At 35.9% G+C, this 16,927-nt stretch overlaps 1 protein-coding gene across 1 annotated transcript in view; it reads left to right on the forward strand.

Annotated features, from left to right (window-relative positions):
• LOC122816778 (cytochrome P450 2K1-like) overlaps nt 1-15,632 on the forward strand; it is a 525,982-nt gene extending 510,350 nt beyond the window's left edge. The window contains exon 9 of the mRNA XM_044089796.1: nt 14,764-15,632. Within this exon, the coding sequence (XP_043945731.1) occupies nt 14,764-14,948 (185 nt within the window). The 3' untranslated portion in view covers nt 14,949-15,632. The remainder of the gene's footprint in view (nt 1-14,763) is intronic.
• Nucleotides 15,633-16,927: the final 1,295 nt, after the last annotated feature.

The following is a 16,927-nucleotide window of genomic DNA, read 5'->3' on the forward strand; positions in this document are numbered from 1 at the left end:
AAAATGTCATCCAAAAAAATGTAAAGACAAATGTCAGTGATGGTGGCAATCAGATTTGAAAATGTGTTCCCTTTCCCAACTGTACATAACTAGATTAGCATAGGTGGGGACACAACTTGCTCCCATTGTTGCACCTTTCATCTGGCAAAAATATTCGCCTTCAAAATAAATAAAATTATATGTCAAAATCAAATCCATAACATCAATAATGAAGTTGATCAATCAGTTATTAAGTTTGGTAAGCTCAACTATCATTGAATTGAATAATTTCAAGTGTGTCTGATAAGGAATATATATATAAATAGGTCCACTGATAAGGAATATATGTAAATAGGTCTACTACATCGATTATTGAAAAAAACACATATGCCATTAAAATATTGTTGTTTAATTTTAGTTAAAAATTCCCATAAATCTTTCAAAATGTGATCCAGAGAACAAATAGCTCCTTTAAGGGTGCGAGCCACAAAAAGTGCCAGAGGGTAGGTTTTAGAATTCTGTGCACCTACTATTAACCAATAAGGTGTTTGACACAATATCTTTGTGAACCTTGGGGATGCCAAATATAGTAGGAATAAGTATACTTAAAAATGACACTTATTCCTTCAATAAAGTATCATTAAAAAATGAAAAGTGTCAAAAGAAATTAATCCTTGAGATAGTGAGTCTTCCAAAAATAGTCTATTTTATTATAAACCAAACTAATCTGATTTGCAGTTTCATAATTGTTGGTATTGTGAAATAAATTAAAAATCTGGTTAGTGTTGTCAGTTTTGTTAACAGTAACAATTCCCCCACCCTTATCGGCATTCATAATCTTAATAGATGCATCAGTTCTAAGTTGGTTAAGCTTATTTCTCTTTAGTGAGGATGTAAGATGGGTGTAAATGCTTCAAAATCTGATTAGTGTTGTCAGTTTTGTTAACAGTAACAACCCCCCCACCCTTATTGGCTTTCATAACCCTAATAGATGTATAATTTCTAAGTTGGTTAAGCTTATTTCTCTTTAGTGAGGATGTAACATGGGTGTAAATGCTTATGTTGAAGAGTGCACAAATCTTTCTCTAAAGCTTTTTCAAAAGTTGCAAGCAATGGGTTGATGGGAGGATTTTGTGTACTTTTTTTAAATTACAATGAACAGGCTTGGTATTTGATTCTACTTTTACAATACCATGTGTATTTAAGTGGAAATTTAATTTCCTTGTAAACAGTTTAAGTTCTACGATTACATGTGGCAAATTCATCTGAGAACTGGGTACAAATTTGAACCCTTTGTTCAAAAGTCTAAAATGGGTGGTAGAAATTTGTAAATCAGTATAATTGTAGATGTTAAATCCTTGAAATGTTGAAACAATCCCATCATTTGTTACTAAAATATAACTGTCTATGTCTCCAAAAAAAAGGGGTTGAGAATTTGTTACTAATTGTTTCTCCTTCTTCCCCTGTCCCAGGGTTTGTTTCAACCACCTGGTGGGATTGGGGGATGGGTAAAAAAGCCCCTTCATTAGCATAGTGGTGGTTTGAAACTAGAATGTTGCTGGTATTTCTGTCTGATCTTCTTGGGGAGGGAAATTGTTTTCAAATTCATCAGAGTTAATCAAAAACTTGTCCAAATCCAATAGATGTTTCAGTATATGGTTAGTAGGAACAGGTTCTACATCAATTTGCCCTTGGCTCCCATTGCCAAGGTTCTGAGTTTATTATGTAGGTTAACTGTCTTTAGGTAGTGGATAGGCTTTATTTTGTGTGTATTCCATGTAGTGTCTATTATGTTTTTTCTGTTTTCTCTTTAGGTTCAGATTTACCTGTTGGTCAACCTTTTGAAAATTAATGTCACATCTATAGTCAGTGTGTTAAAAAAGTATGTCATTCTTAATACCAGTGTTTAATGTATTTAACTCATTAAACAGGCCGTTAATTTGACAGTGTTCCATTTAACAGGAAACTGTAACATCTCAAGATCATGACAATAAAACACAGCAGTAAGTTCACCTTATTCAGTGCTGCCTTGTGAAAGACCATCGGGAAACTTATACATGTGTAAACCCTTATGCACACTTTTAGTTTTTAAACATTTGAGCAAGCAAAAATTATCTATTTGAAGGCTATGCACCCTGTTTAATTTCTTTTCAAAGGAAGATAACATCAAGTTGAAAGTGCCATTGCAAGTCCTCTGATCAAAAGTTGTTAATGTAATTTCTTTGTGCAGCCAGTTGCTGAAATCCAGTGGACGTGATGATCTTATGTGCCTTTCACCAACAGGAAGTTTTCTGTTAGAAATGCTGGCAAAGGAGACAGTGTTGCTGTCTACAGCTGTTTTTATACCAAGAAGTGTAAAGGAAATGGAACGTTCCACTTGAGAAGCATGCCTGGGGGGGGTAAACTTATTTTTCAATAAGTGATTATTTGTTGGCTTAGTAAACCAATTAAATGAGTTAAATCTCCTTGTGAAGAAAAAAAAATTCTTGATTACAGTTCATGTTTTGAGAACGTCTCTTGGTATTGTGATAGTCATCCATTTTAACAAATTTAGGAATTCACCCAATGAACAACAACTATTCATTCTTCCCAAAGACACTGCCATGCTATGAAAATAAAATGTGACTGTGCAGCCACAGACCAGTAAAACCAAACAAGAAAACCAAAAGGCTGATGTGTCTTGCATAAATAACAAGTATCCAAGTAAAAATTCAAACTCAGTTTCCAAACATACAAATTTAAAGTTTAATAGATGTAAACTGGAAGTAAAAAATGGTTAAGCATTTTTGTCCCTAAAAATAAGTAAGACTTCATCAGAACAATATTCTAGACTTTTGAACTGGTTTAAATAGCTTGTTAAACAAATCATATGACATAAAATATCCAATGGTAGTCAAACAAATTAATTCAACATGTATCAATACTATCTTCACAGCATAAGAAGAATATATATGTATATAGATATATGAGTAGAAAATACCATCAAGGGGGTGTTTTGTTAAAATAATGTGTAAATAAATATATAAATAACAATGTTTATTTAAAAATTGTGTAAATATATTTAAAAATATTTAAAATAATTTTGACACTGTGTAGATAGTATTAATACGTATTGAATTAATTTGTTTGACTACCACTGGATATTTTACATCATGTGATTTGTTTAACAAGCTATTTAAACTGGTTCAAATGTATAGAATATGTTTCTGATGAAGTGCTACTGATTTTTAGGGCCAAAAGTGCTTGACCATTTTATACTTTTAGTTTATGTCTATTAAACTTCAAATTTGTATCTTTGGAAACCGAGTTTAAATTTTTACTTGGCTATCCATTATTTATACAAGACACTACGTGAGTCTTTTGGATTTCTTGTTTGATTTACTGGTCTTTGGCTGCACGATCACACACTACAAGTGTTTGGTGTTTTTTCTTTATAAAATCAATCATTTTTATAAAAGCATAATAAAAATAAATGCTGCAGATATGAAAGTTATTTGAAGGCATAGTGGGATTGCTTGTTGTTTCCTTGTAAAATATTTATTAAGTTCTGGTAAACATCCACAGTTTTGTACAAGTTCTTTAGCTTGATAGGTTCATAAATTCATGAAAGCACTAGAGTAGCTGTCCTTGTGGGACATTTTAAAGCTAGCCATTTTCACTTTTTTCTTGCTTAAATCAACCTATCACATTTGGCTAGAGAATGGCCCTAACTGTCCTATGTGCTATAAAGATATATTATCATTAATGAGAATAAATGGGATCAGACATTAGATAACTTGAGGAGACTTATGCAGAGGATAAAGCATTTAGGAGCAGTCCATTATTGGCACAGGGGCAGTCCTGGAGTACATTTTCTGTTTTCCATCCACAGGTCCAAGGTGTGCTTGAATATGGACAGGGATGAACTTTGTTTCATGTGGCTGGGAACTCTGTTCCAAAGCAGTGGCATCATCTGTGAGATATACGTTTCACTCCAAACCATTCTGTTGACATTGCAAAAGAGGATTAGATCCCTAAGTCAAGTATTTATGATGCCATTTGACTTGCTGATGTGCAGTAAATCCATTGGTATTTGGTCAGAATATACCTTGCATGCCAGGCACAGGTCATCTCTTAGCCATCTGTAGGATACAGAGTATATTGCCAGAGATTTGAATCAGTCCATGTGGGATATGTTGTTTAGGCCTTGTATCCTTTTAGTAAGGTATCTGTATGGATGTTCCAGTTGTTGCATGTGCCTGGACGGATACATGCCAATGGTGGCATTCCATTCAATGACTGGCCTAATGACAACTGAGTAAAAGGGACAATGACATCAATAGAGCTAGACACAACCCCTTTATTTATAAGCTGTATAAAATAGAAGGACTTTCTTACAAAAATGGACACGTTAGTCAAAAACCAGGTCACTGCCCACATAATTTCCCAAATCCTGAACAACTAGGTTAAGTCTTAGGGGAGTACTGTTAATATGGCATACAGTAATGGATTTTTTGGCATTCAGTTTCATTCCATGATTATTGACACCAGTTATTTATTTATTTAGGACAAAACTTCCTGCAGGATGGTTAAGTTATTTGGTGATTTATTGACTGCTCCTAGCTTGGAGTCATCTGTAAACTTAGACAGAGTCTGTTGGCAATGGCTTTTACTTCAGAAAAGAAGATGCCAAACAAGAGAGATCCTGGCACAGCTTTAGTTGAGGCAACTTCTCCTGTTTTGATTTCCTGTAGCCTATCAGTGACCTAGTTGGCAATCCAGTGGGATACACAAGGTTTATTCACAGTTTATTTAACTTTTCTACTACACCTGAGTCAGTAATTGTGTCAAAACCTTTGTCCAGGTCAAGGTTGTGGTGTTTACTATTTTGCCTTCACCCATTGCTTTAGTGGCCTTTTCAAAAAAATCCACCAGGTTTTGTAAGCATGACCTGCCCTTGTTGAATCCAAACTGAGATGGCCCAGTGTCAGGATGTTCTCTATTTCCTGATTGTTTAGTTCTATGGGAAGTCTTTCCATGACTTTGCATATGAGGATGGTCAGAATTATAGGTCTGTAATTGCCTGTGTCTGAGGAAGGTCCTGCTTTGTGCAGGGAATGGCTGTAGCCAGTCTCCATTCACTTGGTACAAAACCTGCATAAAGGCTGAGATTGAACAGTGTTGTCAAAGGTGTGGCTAAATCATGCTTCAGGCTATTTAAGATGCATCCAGGGATATTTTCAGGACCCATTGATGCAGCAGCTGTAGCTTTTGATATAACTTTTTGACTTGGCTTTGTGTGATAGCTAGAAGTGAGCCAGTTTCAGGTAACGAATGATAATTATGAAATGTCCAAACGTCTATTGTTTTTTTTGTTTTTTTTTTAATTGGCACATCTAGCATTGCAAATACATTTCAATTGCCTCTTTCATGATGTTTAATAGGTGTAGCAATGAAAATCTTTACCAGGAACTGAAACAAAATGAATTTCCCTCTTTCCAAGATTTTATTCATGTTTTCTATTTGATAAATCAGTATGAAATATGTTTTATATATATATATATATATATATATATATATATATATATATATATATATATATATATATATATATATATATATATATATATATATATATATATATATATATATATATAAAATTAGAACACCATATTGGAAATATAATTAAAATACTCCAATGATTCAAAAACATTTTACTTTTTAACATGCAGCTCAGTCAGTTTTAAATATGCATATGTTTGTAGCTGTGCAATTACTACTACATTTTTATGGATGCTTTCATGTTAACAAGTTTGTGCTTGCATATATCATACCTCTTAACTGTCCAGATTTTTGCAGAATGTCAAGATTTTTGACTTATATTTTTGGCCTGTTCCTCATAAAAGTTGTGGTTTTCTGGCAAATCACTGGGATGATGTAATGATTGAAGTCACTAAATAAAAACATACATTTGAGCTTCAGACTCCAAATCCTTCAGAAAATGCATGCTAATTCAAACTGTCTTATTCTAGCAATACTTAAATGTGTCCCTGTTTTTGGATATTTGTACCCCCATCATGCCAAGCTTTATCCAGATTCCTTGCAATAGTAAGCAGTTTTCCCTTTCTTTGTGCTCTATATTCTAATAAAGTAAACAGTTTCTTGTACATTTAAAATAAAGCTTGTGAATAATTTATAAATTATTTTACCAATATATTGTACTCTGAATACATTTGAATAAACACCAAAATAAAAGGAAGACAGCGAGCAATGATGTCAAATATCTATAGACGTGTATACTGGAACTGACACTATTCTGTCTATTTTATGCTACAGCTCTCTGTATTCATGACACAGCTTTTGTGCATGGGAGAAAACATAAACTTGCTATTGCTTATATTGACCTAGAGACCAAATTTACAGAGTTCTTAACTTAGTTTGGTAATGTGAGTGCTAGTTTGCTTAGGATACAAGGGATGAATGAGTACAGATGTCTATGATAACTGTGAATAGTATTTGTTGTATACTAACAGTATCAAAGCTGAGGTTGTTTACTGTCAGTATAAATAGAGGAGGACAAAATACAGATTTCTGTCTGAACCTCAGTTGATTGGGATGTGCTGAGAAAATTCCTGGAGAAAAGCTATTTGAAAAGCTTATTTTCTAGACAGTTAAAATGTAGGGGCAGGTTCAGAGTTTTGTGTGACAAACTTAATCAAAATCTCTGTTTAGGCAATACCAGTAAGTTCACAATCACTCATTGCTTGCAAGGTGGAATTTATTAGGAGAAGGACAACATTAGTTGTGTTATGCCCTTTTCTAAAACCATGTTGGCTACTGATATGTAAGATATAGGCTTCAACAAAATCCCTTATTTTGTGGGTTACTATCTTTTTATAGTAAGTCCCCAACTGCCCACCTTATGACCTTAGTAGTATGTGCTAGCCCTAACCCTGGCCCTGCCCTTAACTCCTACTCCAATGCATAACCTTAGAAAAAAATCTTCCTACAACACTATTCTGATGATGTATGGCCAGAGTTAGTTGTAGGGTTAACAGTAAAAAAGATGAAGATGTATTCCTTTTTTGATTTGTTGAGTTTTAAGGCTGAAAATGTTTAATGTACTTGGTTCGATATTTTTGTAGTTCAAACTTTCTAAAGGGCTTTTGTCACCGAAACATAACTTGACTACAGCAGAAAACACTGTTTAATTAATAGTGCTTCAATAAAAGACATGCTGTTATGTTGCCACATTGAGATTTCCTGCAAACTAATGGCCTGAATCAGTAAAGCCTTTTGACACTTTACATGTATTAGAATTATCTGAAAATACTGGCAGGTGCTTTAAGTGAAGTTAGAGGTGGGAGGTAAAGTAGTCTACATCTTATTTTAACTTATTATCCAGAAGACATCAACATACTAGTCTGGATCCTGAGCAGGGTAGCTTAGTATGCAAATGGTGAGCAAACTCTACACTTTTTAGAATAATATAATGAATCGGATTCACTTTATAAGCTCAAACTTCTGAAATATCGAATTGCAGAATCTCGAGCCTATAAAGTCGAAAATCCAAATACCCAAAACTACACAATCATGAAGCCCTAAATCCCGAAACTGCAAAACCACGAAATTCAAACACCTAACACTTGCAAACACCATAACAACACACACACACAATTAAACAAGCACAAACACCTACCCTTATTATATGCAGGGGGGAAAGCCCCCCTGCCCCCCCACCACCAGCACCATCACCACCATCACCCCTACTTAAATATTCTAACACCAAGGTTGCACTACATACACACACACACACACACACACACACACACACACACACACACACACACACACACACACACACACAAAACACCACCACACAAACTACATTCCTCTCGCACACACACATCACAGTAACAACACACACTAACACACACTACAGCCCCCACCCAACACCCTTAAACATAAACACTTACCTGAATCCACGAACACATCGCAACACCAGAACCACTAATTCAAAATCTCCCGCATTCGAGATTTTGAAATTCGTGCTTCTGTGGTTGGGATGTTCCGATCCTTCCACTTTATGAACTTGAAATACTGAATTTCGAGATTTCAGTATTTCGAGCTCATAAAGTGTTCCCCATGAATCCACCAGTGATTCTTCTTCTCACTGCCTGGCTCTAATGGGCACAGCCCTTGCCAGCATAGTGTGTGGGAAAAAAGTCCTCTGGTTTTACAACCTTTGCCCAACATAGTGTGCAAGAAAAAAGTCCTCTTGTTTTAATTATGTCTTAGTTACTCCCATTACGCCAGGAATTACTAAAGCAAGACAGGCTTCCAGTGGTATAAATGTATTTGTCCTACTGCAGTCACTCATTCTAGTTAATAGAAGACCATTCTTGTTATTACTACTTGGATTTGCATTAAGGATTCCACATTTCTTTGATACTGCTTTAACTAGGATTAGGGAAATGTGTAAGGATGAAGCCAAGAGAGAGAGAGAGACAGACAGACATTTGGACATTTACAAAAGAAGAGATAAAGGGGTTTTAATCTTTATTATTTTAAATTATTTTCCAAATTTTTAGCACATTTTGAAATTCTCACATTATTTCATCATAGTTTTCATAAACAGGACTCAGAAATCTTAATCAAATTAATAACATCTTCTATTAGACCATTTAATAAAAGACAGTCTTCCTCATTACCCTATCTTTTTACTTCTAAAACACCCTTTCCAAATTGCCCCTCCTTTTCACAGCATTACTTTTCACTTTTCAAACTCTCCTTCCCATCTATTTACATTATATTATTTTTATTTTATCTTCCCTTGTTTCCCTCATCTATATCTTATTCCTTAACAATTCTCTTTATGTATGATCACTAACATTTTCCTTTCCTTATTTTCCACTTCCTCTGTGTCATATTATGATGTGCTCCACAACTCTTCCTACAGTTATTATGACAGCTATCCGACTGTCCCCTATTTTCTAGCCACACCTTTTCATCCATGCTTTCATCTCTCATTTGTGTTTTCCACTGTGTTTCCTTTTTTCCACATGTCCACAATTCTCCTTAACCTCCCTAACCACTAGCTGTAATTCCAAGTTTTCTTCACTTTCACATTAGGGTATTTTTTTACTTGTGGTCAAAACTCCAGACAGACAAAACTACCATGAATCTGGAATCTCCCTCTTAATTATCTTACTCCAGACTCTAGTACCTGCTTCGCATAGCTGTTTAATTTCCTCATATCTTTATCACATATCTAATGTTTGTACCCTTACTGGAATTCTACATCATCTGTGCACTAATCTGGCATAAACATCTCCAGCTGCACCAACCCTATTCAGGAATATCATAGCTTCATTGGTTCATAGGTAAATACTAGGCCAGCTGCCCTTGTGGGCCATTTTAAGCCTACCAATTTCCCTTTTTGTGCTTGATTAACTTATCTCATTTGGTTAAAGCTTGGCCTTGGCCATCCCATGGTCGATAATTATATATAACCCCTCATAACTAGAATCATACCATAGAAAATTTGAGGGAACACATGCATGGGATAAAGCATTTAGAAGCTGCCTATGTCCATTAATAGTACAGCAGCAATACTGGGGTAAACTTTCTGTTTCCTATTCATAGAGCCAAGTTGCACTTGAATATTGATAGGGATGAACTTTGTTTTATGTGGATGGAGAGTCTGTTCCAGAACAACGGTATCCTCTGTGGGATATGCCTGTCCCTCCAAACCATTCTGTTGATGTTGCAGAAGAGGTTTAGATTTCGAGACTGAGTATTTCTGATGCCATTTGACTTGTTGATGTGCAGAAAATCCATCAGTACTGGGCCAGAGGATGCCTTGTGTGCCAGAAACAGTTCACCTCTTAGCAGTTTGTAGGATACCGAGTATAGTGACAGGGCTTTGAGTCAGTCCATGTAAGACATGTTGTTTAGGCCTTGTATCCTTTTAGTAAGGTATCTGTGTGTTCCAGTTGTTGCATGTGTCTAGACAAATATACACCAAAGGGGGCATTAAATTCAATGATCGGACTAAGGAGGGCTGAGTTGAGGGGGGGCAATGACATCTCTCAGTCCTTTTGTGTATAAGACTTTCTTACAACAGTGGACACATTTTGGTAAAAGTTAGGTCACTGTTCATATAAGTTACCAAATCCCAAACAACTACATCAACTCTTAGGGGTATATAGTCCATGTGGTAGTTCCCTGGGGTAGATGACTTCCCAAAGGGTACAACAATGCATTTTTTGGCATTTAGTTTCGGTCCATGATTTTATAACAAAAGATTAATTTGAAACAAATCTTCTTCCCAGATGGCTAAGTCATTTGTGAATTCAATGGCTGCTCTTAGCTTGCAGTCAACTGCAAACTTAGTCAGACATAGCTCTTTAGCATTGCTGTTTGGTATCATCATGTCCAACGCTTCTTCCCAGAAATAGTCTTCCCTTCACTCCCTAGATTCTTTTATCCATGATTTCCTCAACCTTCCTATTGTCATATCCATGGTTCTTTCTCCTAAACACTTTTATATTGTCCATATCCTACCATTCTGTCTCTTTTCCTAACCTCTTAATATTTTCCAGTGCCATTTGACTTATCCCTTTATACTTCCCTTTGCATTTCAACTTGCATCCTCCCTTTCCAGCCCTGCTTGGATCTTCTCCATGGCCTTTCACAAAAAGTTCTCATGTCAAACAACCAATCCACTTGTTTTATTCCACAGATCTCTTCAATATCTGCAAAGCAGGTCCAATATCCAATTATCTCTCCTTTCAAGTACTTCACTAAAGTAATGCCTCTCTTCTCTCATTCACCTAATTTCCTTTCAGTTTCCTATGGATTCCCCTCTCCCCCAAAGAAATGTATTTAGTTGTCTTTCCATCAATATACTGTACCTTTTGCATTATTCCCTAAGAAAACTGTTTACTATATGTCCCTTTGTGATTTCTTGGTACACACTTGTATATTTCCCTTAATATCATTCTTCCCACCAAATCAATTCTCATAATTTCTGTTCTTGCCGCCTTAATCTCTGAGCTAGATTTATTTCTGTTGTTTACATTTTGAAATCTTTACTCCCTATCCTTTATCTGTTTGTAATCTATCCTTTGGTATTTGGCCTCCCTCACATAAACCTGTCTGATGCCTGCTGAATTTCCTTTATCCATTTCTCTTGGGGTTTTATTTGATTATGCCTCACCATATACATTGCATGAAGTAAAATCATGCATGCTACCAGACTAACCCTTTTCCCAGTGTATAAACTTTTCCCACCCAATTATCCAACATCTTGCCTATGTCCCCCACGTTTTTCCCTGTTTCTGCTCCTGATCTGTTCTAGTTCTTGGAAAACTGTGAAGCTGAAATCATTTTCTCATGTCAGTGTTTCTTCAGTTCCACTGCCCCACCCTCTTTATTGCCTATTTGTTGGAGTTATTTTCTGCATTCTCCAGTCTTAGAATACTGTCATCTGCAAATAAGAAGCTAGTACTTTTATTGCCTTTGCCTTTGTGTTTCCCACATATTTCTTTGTCATTGCACCAAAAATTCAATGTCATTGAGATTGTTTCTGGTGAAAGGAAGCAGCCTTTCCAGATACACCTCTCCAGCTCTATTTTTGTCTGTCAACCCCCACATTTATAAATAATTTCATCGGGGGCTGGGGTCCTGTACAAGGCAAATGTTCCCTGAGTTCATCTCCCATTCCTCACTACATACTCCATTACTTAATGCATAAATTTCTAGTGCACACATTAAAAAGCTTTTTGCATGTCTGTCAAAATTATTTTCCACCCAGCCCAAAAAGTCTAATAATACTCATCAAGAACTGTTGACACCTTCCATTTTACAAAGCCTGTGCATTCTTCTCTTATTGCTCCTGGTAACAGTTTTTTTTTATCTCACTGTTAAAATTATTGTGAAGAGTTTAACATCCATATTACACAATGCCATTCTGCTTATATGATGTCATGACAATTACATCTTTCATCATTTATGTTATCCTCCTTACTTCCAACATTTCATTAAATATTTTTACCAAAGTATCACTCACCTGTAGTCCTGCTCTCTTATAAAACCTCTATAATGAAGCCATCCAGTCCACTGCCTTTCAGTTTCTAAAATGTGTTATAGCCTCTGTTAACTCACCCTTTTCTTATCCATTTTTTTCAATCCTTCCCACTCCCCCTTATTGAATGTTTTCTAATTCAGACACTAATTCTCTCCTACATCATAGTCTTACTGGTATACAAGTCTGCATAATACTCTTTGACAGATTTCCGTATCCCAGCATTACTTTTTATGATCTGATCTTTCTTTGACTGCATCTCTCCATCTAAGTTTTTCTACTTGGTCTTTAATCCTACATATGAGTAATTTAGCCCCTGTGTCACCATTAATTCACCACACAGTCCCCACTTCTTTCCATCTTTGCTTTAAATTGTGTCTTTTCCCAGGGTTTCAGTTTGAATTTGAGTTTAATATCCCAACTACTCTATCCGTCCTTCTGTCAGATCCTGTCTATTGTACATTGTAGTTTCTCCAGTGATTGCCCTATTCTAATCATTCTTCCTTTTTTCTTCTCATCTCCCCTTTATTTCCAATCAAACATCCTCTCAAACTGCTTTCATTACATCTCATTCACTGATTATATTTCCCTCTCTTTTGATTTGTTCTTATCTAGGACCTCTTTCACTATCCGTTGTATCCTGCGTGTTCTGGTTTCTACCACTGGTCAGAATTCTACATCCATCATCTTGTGTAATTAGCACCTCCCACCCAGTTCATACTAACTATACCATGATCAGACACACTCCTTTCTCCAAAATACACTCCTGCTATCTTTCCCATTGCAGCCTAGTCTATCAAAAGTCTATTCTACTTGCCTGTTTAGTCTTATTCCTTGAAAATGTAAAACCACTTACTTCTGGTGTTAGTTCTTGTCATATATCCATTGTATCCAGATTTTCTCAGCTCAGTTCTACACACTTCTCTTTTTACTATAAAATTATTTTCTTCCATGCAGTCTACTTGTGGGCTGAGAACCACATTCAAATCTCTACTAATAATCATCCTGCCTTCTAAACTCTTACTTTTCTAATATCATTTAATCACTCTTAAGACATGGAAGGTTTAGTAAAGCATGAATTATTAGTAAAATTGTATATCAATGAGTTCATTTACAGCTGGTAATACATGGATATGAATAATTAGATATTAATATCTTTAAGTATGCCAAATGTTCATATTATCAAATATCCTTTAAAACACTCCTCTCCAGATAGCTTGCCATAATCATATAATGTTTAGTACTCTGTGTTGTGGCCGCAGCAACCCCGGTTCAAATCTGAGTCATGGCAGTGTGGAAAGTAGCAGGAGATTCACTCTACCCTTCCTTGCTAGGACTGCTGCATATCCGCAAGTCAAGCTTCACTTGAGTAATCCACACAGGTGACCACAACTTGGTCTGTAACATCAATAGGACTTGTTGGTGGGACAAATTTGTGTTCCAGAGACTCCCCCATCTGTGGAATAGACTCCCTCTCAATGTCAAGCAGAGTACTTCATTATCCCTTTTTAAGAGCAACCTGGATAACTGGATGGGAAACAGAAAATACACCCCTGGAATTCCACCTGTGTCCCTGCTGAACAGGGACTTTGGGTGTTGACTTGTCTAAACATGGGCTAAACTCTTGGCTAGGCTTATAAGGACCACAGGGCAAATAGCCTAGTAACTTCCTATGATCCTATTATATATTTGATGTACAGTTACAGCAAATACAGGAAATGTAGTATTTTTGATTGATTGCATAAGTATTTAAACATGGCAATGCCACTTTACATGATTTTGTGATTATTAAAATGAGTATAAACTTCAGACACAGGGTGGGTGGGAGTAGGGGAAGGAACCACTTGTCCCAGACAGCTACACTATTCATGGGCCTCTCTATTAACAAACATACATGAACAGAAATGACTGAAAATGTTCCCAGACAGAAACAGGTTATGTAATTTACAGACGTTTCAGTAAGACAGCATTTGCTTCAGAGTATTTGTCTCTAATCAATTTTTTCAATTGCCTTAAAGCTTTAAGGTCATCTTTAAAGTCAATTCCATGGCATTGTGAATATAAAACAGTTAGTAAAGAAAGCAAAATGAAGTTATTCAAGAAACAAATACGTTAATATGACACTATGCTGCAATATACTGTAGTGACCAGTCATGGCTTTCAAAAGAGAGTTAGCCATGGTTGATCCCACCTAAGATACATGCTACAAGAGAAACTGAAACCTGTGTCTAGAAAATTTGAGCCGATAATCACAGAGTATATCTCATATGCTATGAGCAAATGGCAGGAATTCTGTAGCTTTGTTTTAAATTCCTAGTGTTTCATATTGCTCCTTTTCACCTAAAATTGGAACTTAACCACAAGTACTTAATTTGGAAAAATATGGAACATGTAGAACTGCAATTAAAAATATGAGCTGCAGTTGCATCCACATCAGATGAAGTGTTTTTTTTTTTCTAGATTATATCTTTACTTTCAGCCATGTCACCTCCACAGTGCCTTGTGCATCATTCATAATAAGCTTCAGTGATGGCTTACACATGAAAAATACAGTACAATACAAAATCAATTTAAAAGCAATAAAATGTACTTTCATGTAACAATATCTAAATGCCTAGAGCACCTTATGTAAATAAGCTGCAATTTTACTCACAAAAAGAAACTATTGATAAGGTATGTCAATTTTGGATTGTTGACATGTCTTACATATTTTATAGGACGAAGAGCATGTATCGGAGAAAGCCTGGCCAAAATGGAGCTTTTTCTGTTGTTTGTAGCCTTTCTGCAGAAATTTACGTTCTGTCCTCCACCTGGTATTACTGCAAAGGAACTTGATCTTGAACCACGTCTGGGAGTAACACGTTCCCCAAAACCTTTACTACTGTGTGCAGTACCTCGCTAATATGGAATACCAATTTTTATGTATAAAGTCTAATAAAAGAGTGATGAAGCAAGCTGTTCTGATTTTATAATGAATGTAGCTTACTAAATTGGATTTGTAACAAAAAATGTAATTGTACCTAGAATTGTCCCAATTATTTCATGATTTGTCACTGATTCAGGAGGTGAGATTAAGAGCTATGGAATTTCTTTCAAATTATATCAGCAAGTAACAAGAAATATAATTGGAACTGGAAATGCATGTAGCAAAATATTTAGCCAACACCTGCTTGGAAAGCTTTGCCTCAGACGTGTTTGTCAGACTGTTAGGAATTAGATTAGCTCTGACTTTACATTCATAGCTGCTTCTTAGAACACTTATAAATAAACAAGAGTTCATTTATATAAGGTTCACTACACCAATCAAAGAGCTAATAATAGCTCAGGGAACCTCGTACTAAAAATAAATATCAATAAGAAAAAAAAATACAACATATACTTTACAAAATGTTTTCCAAAATTTGGGAATATACTTTCTTTTAATTCCAAGTCATCTGTTAACCTCCTTAAAAAATAATCTCGACATGCTTTAAGAACACAGCTTCCTGTATGGCATCAGACTCATACTGTCAACATACTAAAGCTTGTGATCTTTGACTGTGGAAAGCTATTATTTTATTGTTTTCTTTTATTCCAGCCTGATAAACACACAAAAATGCCACTTAAGGGTGCCTGATGAATATGGAAGATGATTTAAGGATAGTTTTATAATCAGTGCAAGTGAAATGTAACTGTTGAGCTGGATAATGGGCCATTATAAAAGGGAATCGCAATGGGCGGCCATGGTGGTGCAGCAGTTAGCATTACTACCTCACAGCAAGAGGTTCTCTGGTTCAATTCTTGGCTGGGGTGCCTTCTGTGCAGAGTCTGCATGTCCTCCCTGTGGTCATGTGGGTTTCCTCTGGGTGCTCTGGTTTTCTCCCAAAGACATGCAGTAGGTGGATTGGACACTCTAAATTGGCCCTAGGTGTGAGTGTGTGTGTGCCTTCTGTGGAAGGTTGGGCACCGGGCTGGCAACTCAACACCGTAAAACTCCACTGCCAATCATGAGTGGACAGATGATCCACTGTGGTGACCCCTAACTGGTAAAAGCCAGAAGAAGATAAAAGGAAATCGCACTCCTCAGCTGCATGGCTGGCCTTTTGCATAGGCAAACTAGGCAATCGCCTAGGGTGCAGTGCTCAATGTTCTTCCGGCTTTTTCCCTGTTTATTTATTTTATTTTATTTTTTTATTTTTAAAGTAATGTTCTTTGTTCTAAAAAATAAATAAATAAATACCTTCCTTAGAAAAAGAAGAAAATGTGCCTGGGAAAATGTTGAGATCCAGAGGATGGAGCTTAGTGAAATCACATTTTTAAACATTGTGAGGTCACAGGATTATAGACATTGCAGTGTTCAAATAAAAGTGAAAAGATGTACTACTTGAAATAAAATTGAGGACATTCTGTAGAGTTATGGGCATATTGCAAGGAGTGGAATAATGAGTAAGTGTATTATTTTAAAATAAGGTTGGCACCTGGCAGTGATCAACCTGATCCTTTTTGATAATCTTTTGGCTTTGTGTCGATAGTTGAGATGAGAGGAATTGCATAGTGGTGAGATTACAAGTATTTTTACAATGTTGTTGGCAATGATGAAGCATATAATTTTGACAATATTTTTTGGCTTTGTGATTTATGTGGCACAACTTGGATTGGCATACTTTAATGTATGCTAACTTATTTGTGTAGACTGTGGGGCTGAAATACTACCCAGCCAACAGACATAGCTCTCAATGAATCAGGAACAAATCTCAACAGAAATGGGGACAAATTCAGCAATAATTAGGGACACATTTAAAATTTTAGTACTGTTAACTTAAGACATTGGCAGAATAAGAGAATGTGAATTAATATGCATTTTTTGAAATAAAAGAAATCACTAACTCTAATTATTGGTGT

Source organism: Protopterus annectens, chromosome 12.part0 (genome assembly GCF_019279795.1).
Source record: "Protopterus annectens isolate FY-2018-M chromosome 12.part0, PAN1.0, whole genome shotgun sequence".
In the NCBI taxonomy this organism is placed as follows: Eukaryota; Metazoa; Chordata; order Ceratodontiformes; family Protopteridae; genus Protopterus; species Protopterus annectens.